At 46.3% G+C, this 7,023-nt stretch overlaps 1 protein-coding gene across 1 annotated transcript; it reads left to right on the forward strand.

Moving 5' to 3' along the window:
* The first annotated feature begins 311 nt into the window (after positions 1 to 311).
* LOC106566394 (RNA-binding protein 15) lies at positions 312 to 6,560 on the forward strand. Its single transcript, XM_045692900.1, has one exon. It carries the CDS (start codon positions 463 to 465, stop codon positions 3,061 to 3,063), a length of 2,601 nt encoding a protein of 866 aa, XP_045548856.1. The 5' UTR covers positions 312 to 462; the 3' UTR covers positions 3,064 to 6,560.
* The last annotated feature ends 463 nt before the right edge of the window (positions 6,561 to 7,023 follow it).

The raw sequence follows: 7,023 nt of genomic DNA on the forward strand, positions 1-7,023 counted from the left end.
CCCACTGAAATAGTTTTATACAATTCATTAAAAAAAACCTCTCACAATGCATGCCTTTTAAAAACCTAGCGCAAAATAGAATGGTGTTCTATTCTTACTTTGCTCAGTGTTTTACAAATAATGTGTAGTACACTTTATTATGGTCAATAATACTAGTTATTTAAAAACATAGATAACTAAATATAAAACCCATGGCTGTATGCTAAACAACTTTTAACCAAAACAAATTGTCCGAGTTTCTGTTGACTGACATCCACTGTAAACATGGTGGTTGTTTTCCACACCGTTTTCAGTCCAATCAGCTCGAAGGGGCGGGCTCTGACACAACTCTAGACAAAATGGCGGATGTTGTTGATTTGCGGCAGGGTCAGTGATAATCGGAGTTCGCCTTTTCACTGATTTACTGCAAGACATTACAGAAATAACATAAGAAAAGCCATAATCGTTGTATGGTGAGCTGCAATGAAAGGCAAAGAAAGATCACCGATTAAAAAGCGTTCTCGGGCTTTGGATGATATCCGAGACAGGGGAGGAGGCCACCCGCCCAGCAAGAAAATGAGGGCTATATCGGTTTCCAGTGGGAGTAATAATGGAAATAGCTCGACTAAAAGTGACGGAGGATCTACGAGAAGGAGTTTGTTGGGTGACAAGAGAGGCCGGGATTTTGATGGACATGTATCGAGTCGAACCGGCGGGAGTAACCATAGCTATCCCGTTGCTGCTACTACCTCTATCGGTAAGAATCACAACCTGGGTTTGACACTCGATTTAGCCGCGGCAAGGACTAATGCTCGCGGCGAGCGTGTTCCGCCTCCACCTAACAACAACGAGAGTGAGTACAAAACTCTCAAAATCAGTGAACTGGGCACACAGTTGAGCGATGAAGACATAGAAGACGGACTTTTCCACGAATTCAAAAAATTCGGGGACGTGAGTGTCAAAATAAGCCGCAGCAACGACGAGAGAATTGCGTTTGTCAACTTCAGAAAGCCCGAGGATGCCAGAGCAGCTAAACACGCACGGGGCAGGTTAGTACTTTATGACCGACCTCTGAAAATCGATGCAGTGTACATTAACAGGAGGAGAAGCCGTTCTCCAGTTGAGCGAGTTGACAGAGACCCATATGTTGGAGCCCCAGGCCACAGACACTTGCACACCCAGAGACCCCTCTCCCCATCTGTGCTTGGATACAGAGACTACAGACTACAGCAGCTGGCCCTTGGGCGCCTCCCTCCTCCCCCACCTCCTCCTTTGCCCAGAGACCTAGAGCGGGAGAGGGAGTTTGCCCTGTTTGAAGCCAGGGTGCGCCCAGGTCCAGCTTTCATTGCAGAGAGAGCTTCTGCTTTCCGCGAGGAGGATTTTATCTCCCCAGAGGATGACCAAAGAGCAAACAGGACGTTGTTTCTGGGCAACTTGGACATCACTGTCACAGAGACAGACCTGAGGCGGGCCTTCGACAGGTTTGGGTTGATAACAGAGGTGGATATAAAGCCCACACGGGGACAGACCAGCACATACGGGTTCCTCAAGTTTGAGAATCTCGACATGGCCCACCGCGCCAAACTCACCATGTCTGGGAAGATAGTGGGCCGTAACCCCATAAAGATTGGCTATGGTAAGGCCACCCCCACCACACGCCTATGGGTGGGTGGGCTCGGACCCTGGGTCCCCCTAGCAGCATTGGCCAGAGAGTTTGACCGCTTTGGTACAATAAGGACCATTGACTACAGAAAGGGGGACACTTGGGCTTATATACAGTACGAGAGCCTTGACGCTGCTCAGGCTGCGTGCACTCACATGCGTGGCTTCCCTCTGGGTGGGCCCGAGAGGAGACTCAGGGTGGACTTTGCAGACACAGAGCACCACTACCAGCAGCAGTTCCTTCAGCCTCTTCCTCTACCCCCCTTCGACATGGTGGCAGAGGCTTTCATCCACCGCGCCATAGCTGAGCCCCTGAGGGACAGGGAAAGGACTCCACCGCTGCTCCACTTCAGAGAGAGAGAGATGGGCTTCCCCGGGGCCGAGTGGCCCCCCATCCCGGCTATGCGTGAGCGGGTACGTCCCGGGACCTTTGAGCCGCTGGAGCGGGACCGGCGGCCGGGAGGGAGGGAGCCCTGGTCTCTGGAGCGAGAGCTGGTGGGGCGCGGCTGCGACCCAAGACGGAAACGACACCTTATGGATGACGGTCGCCATCTTGACGTCTCTCCTGACAGCACTGACCGCACGGCACGCCGACACCGAGGGGGCCCATCCCCAGATGGTAGCCCCAACGGGGGCCGCTTCAGTGACTCAGAGCGTACCCCTCGTGGCGACGACAGACCCTCCCCTGGACGAGACCGTCGCCTCAGTCTGGAGCATCCTGGTGGGGGGGACAGGAGACTAAAGAGCCAGGGGAGTCTTGCCGAAAGAGGGGCCTCCAGCAGTGGCCTCTCATCCTCAGCAGGGGAGCGGAAACGTAAAGCCGGCGACAGCAGCAGCAGCAAAGGACCTGGAGCTAAGAGGGATCGCTCCTCAGACCAGGGCGGCTCTAAAGGTAGTCAGTCATCCAAGCTGAGCCTGGCCTGGCACGGCATGCTCCTCCTGAAGAACAGCAACTTCCCTGCCAACATGCACCTCCTGGAGGGTCACCAGGGCGTGGCCAAGGACCTCCTCGTTGACGGCCCCACGGGGAGACAGGTGGGGGAGCTCAAGATCACTCAGCGTCTCCGTCTCGACCAGCCCAAGCTGGACGAGGTCTCCAGACGCATCAAAGCGGCCGGCCCCAGCGGCTACGCCGTCCTCCTGGCGGTTCCCGGTTCTGGCGGTGAGGAGGTGTCGTCAACGGACCCGGCGGCTTCAACACAGCGTCCTCTCCGAAATCTGGTGTCCTACCTGAAACAGAAGCAGGCAGCCGGAGTCATCAGCCTGCCGGTTGGAGGCAGCCGGGATAAGGACCACCAGGGTGTTCTCCACGCGTTCCCTCCCTGTGAGTTCTCACAGCAGTTCATTGATGCCTCGGCTAAAGCTCTGGCCAAAACCGACGAGGACTATCTGGTGATGGTCGTGGTGCGAGGTCCATCATAACTACAATCAGATAGAGGAAGCGAAACATCAATGATATTGTAAAAAAGAAGAAAAACTACTATTGCATGCTGTGTGTTGAGTTCTGCCTCATGGGGTGCTACTAGAGAGTAGGGTTATGGGGGGTTATGGCTATGTCACTATTTTTCCCACCAAAATAAGTATAAAATGTCCCCCTGAAAGTCAACAAATGTGTAATTTTGGAACCCTGTTTTATAAAGGGTGTGATCATTTCTAGCCAACATATGCAGAAACAATTCAGCTGGAGTATTATAAAAGGGGGACATTCTATGAATGAAGTGAAAAATCTACTGTAATTTAAAATTAGGTATAATGGCCCCTTTTTCGTTTTCATTTAGGAAAACTTGAACCGACCGCTGTTTGTAAAAGTTGAAAGTTCTCTCTTAAGATTTTCTCTGCTGTTAGTGTTCGGTTGTATTATGTATACGTTATACTACTTAATGCTTATTACAATCAGTTGGTGTCATTTAAAGTTAATTATATATTTTTAGCAAAATATTCACCTCAAAACCCTTTGTTCACTAACCATTTCTTTATTCTAAATGTCACATTTTGAGAAAGATACCATCAGGCCCTGTTTTGACTGGTATGATGAGGGTATAAATCATTCCGTTTGTGTTTCTCATAAAAAAATGATTGGGGACATTGTTGGGATATGTCTTTACTGTCTTCCATATTGATCAAATGGACTTACTGTCTTTCTCTAATACATGAACATGTTCTAAACCTAGAAAACTGAATGTACCTATGCACGGTAGGCTATCTGGTGTTCGGTTACACCTGGTGTTTTACCATGTATAACTGGTTTGGTTACACCTGGTGTTTTACCATGCGTAACTGGTTTGGTTACACCTGGTGTTTTACCATGCGTAACTGGTTTGGTTACACCTGGTGTTTTACCATGTATAACTGGTTTGGTTACACCTGGTGTTTTACCATGCGTAACTGGTTAGGTTACACCTGGTGTTTTACCATGCGTAACCGGTTAGGTTACACCTGGTGTTTTACCATGCGTAACTGGTTAGGTTACACCTGGTGTTTTACCATGCGTAACCGGTTAGGTTACACCTGGTGTTTTACCATGCGTAACTGGTTAGGTTACACCTGGTGTTTTACCATGCGTAACTGGTTTGGTTACACCTGGTGTTTTACCATGCGTAACTGGTTAGGTTACACCTGGTGTTTTACCATGTGTAACTGCTTAGGTTACACCTGGTGTTTTACCATGCGTAACTGGTTTGGTTACACCTGGTGTTTTACCATGCGTAACTGGTTCGGTTACACCTGGTGTTTTACCATGTGTAATTGGTTTGGTTACACCTGGTGTTTTACCATGTGTAATTGGTTCCGTTACACCTGGTGTTTTACCATGCGTAATTGGTTCCGTTACACCTGGTGTTTTACTCTGTGTAATTGGTTCGGTTACACCTGGTGTTTTACCATGTGTAATTGGTTTGGTTACACCTGGTGTTTTACCATGTGTAATTGGTTCGGTTACACCTGGTGTTTTACCATGTGTAATTGGTTTGGTTACACCTGGTGTTTTACCATGCGTAATTGGTTCCGTTACACCTGGTGTTTTACCATGCGTAACTGGTTTGGTTACACCTGGTGTTTTACCAAGGCGTAACTGGCTAGGTTACACCTGGTGTTTTACCATGCGTAACTGGTTAGGTTACACCTGGTGTTTTACCATGCGTAACTGGTTTGGTTACACCTGGTGTTTTACCATGCGTAACTGGTTTGGTTACACCTGGTGTTTTACCATGCGTAACTGGTTTGGTTACACCTGGTGTTTTACCATGCGTAACTGGTTAGGTTACACCTGGTGTTTTACCATGCGTAACTGGTTTGGTTACACCTGGTGTTTTACCATGCGTAACTGGTTTGGTTACACCTGGTGTTTTACCATGTGTAATTGGTTTGGTTACACCTGGTGTTTTACCATGTGTAATTGGTTTGGTTACACCTGGTGTTTTACCATGTGTAATTGGTTTGGTTACACCTGGTGTTTTACCATGTGTAATTGGTTCCGTTACACCTGGTGTTTTACCATGTGTAATTGGTTCCGTTACACCTGGTGTTTTACCATGTGTAATTGGTTCCGTTACACCTGGTGTTTTACCATGCGTAATTGGTTCCGTTACACCTGGTGTTTTACCATGCGTAATTGGTTCGGTTACACCTGGTGTTTTACCATGTGTAATTGGTTTGGTTACACCTGGTGTTTTACCATGCGTAACTGGTTTGGTTACACCTGGTGTTTTACCATGCGTAATTGGTTCGGTTACACCTGGTGTTTTACCATGTGTAATTGGTTCGGTTACACCTGGTGTTTTACTCTGTGTAATTGGTTCCGTTACACCTGAAAATCCTGTGTGTTCAAGAAATGGTTAATGGAACACTACAAAGTGGGTTGTGACAAAATGTGTAAAGGAGGTTTAAACAGCTATAGATGGCTTTTAGTTGCTGAGTGTAAATTCCTAACTTGGCTGTGGTGTAGCTTAAATACAGTGTGTTCAATCGGTTTTCAAATGTGTTTTCATGTTTAAGCGACTCTCCAGTAATATTTGGGCATATTGAGAGGCTGAATGAGGAATTTAGAAGTGATTTTTGCCCAGCTAATATAGATGGGTCCATCAATGCAATGACGCGACAAACAAATAGCCTACTAAGAGAGATGCTAAGGGTAGATTTTATTGTGTACATTGTCTTTAGCACCACTTGACCCTTGGTAGTACGTTGTGATCTATAACCTTTGACCTATAATGTGTGATAAGATTACACTAGAGATAAAAACAGACTTTTATTTGTTGGTCCGGTTTCATTCAATCAATATGCCAATGTTTGTCGCCAAGTTTGTCTGAATATGACAATATTTTAATGGTAATTGCTAACAAATGATATACAGTAATCCTAATAATCAATAAGTAAAAAGGTATTCAATATATAAACTGATCATTTAGTTTTTTTTGGGGGGGGGGATTGTAAGTTTTATAAGTTGTAGTGCTATTATTTTGTAGTATTTTTTTTAACCACAGTTTTCCCCCTTTGTCAGCCAACAGTTAGATTTTTAAGACCTATATTTATAGCCTACTTTTGGTACCATTATATGACTGTCTCTTTAAAAAAAAAAAAACGAAACTGAGTTGTAGTTTTAAGATGAGGTTGGTTTAGTTTTATCTGTTGACGAAACCTTTACAGGAAACTCTGAAGAGAAGGAAACTACTTAGTATTTGTTACGTTTTCACTGAGAAGGCAGCTTTTAAGTTGTGTGTCATTTTGTGTTCTGTTTTAAGTGGAGTAATAGGACCCTCTCGCTTTGTGCTTGTGTACCTGATTTCATTGGGAAGACAAGAAATGGAAAATCCTCTTCCCACACTCGTCTTACTGCCAAGTTGTTTAACACTCAGAGAGAAAGTGCATTTACGCACTTATTTGTCCTCCAAATATCAATAAATTGTTTCATTTGAGGGAAACCTGTTTCTGCCCTGGAAATGAATTGAACAGAGGGAACTGCTCTGACTACCCCGTCTGTTGTGTTTCCAAACAGGAATTGTTTATCACTTTGAATTATTGCACAAGAGAAGGGAACCAAACACCTCTTTGCTGATTGTTAGAGACTAGGAGAGACCTCTGTGTTTGTTCGCTGATGATCGCCTGTGTGTGTTCTCTTATACACACCTTTCAGGAGCTGTTGGTAATCTGTTTAGCTAACAGGAGCTGTTCAGAAGTTGTTGCTATTTAATAGCATACCTTTTGACCCCAGTACCTTTTTACCCCTCCAGGGCCGGGCTCCGCGTGTTAGTCCTACTGCCCCAGCAGGTGAACCCAGTACACAGTGGGGCAGGAATCACAGGATCCATGGAGGAGCCTCCCACTGTGCCCACTGTGTCTGTGTCCTGCTGGTTTTCAACCACCAGCCCATGTCCTGCTGCTCAG

This window comes from Salmo salar, chromosome ssa13, assembly GCF_905237065.1.
Source record: "Salmo salar chromosome ssa13, Ssal_v3.1, whole genome shotgun sequence".
Taxonomy (NCBI): domain Eukaryota; kingdom Metazoa; phylum Chordata; class Actinopteri; order Salmoniformes; family Salmonidae; genus Salmo; species Salmo salar.

Bases quoted from the DNA above. Each gene is read 5' to 3' on its own strand.
- LOC106566394 (XM_045692900.1), top strand. From the start codon at position 463: ATGAAAGGCAAAGAAAGATCACCGATTAAAAAGCGTTCTCGGGCTTTG.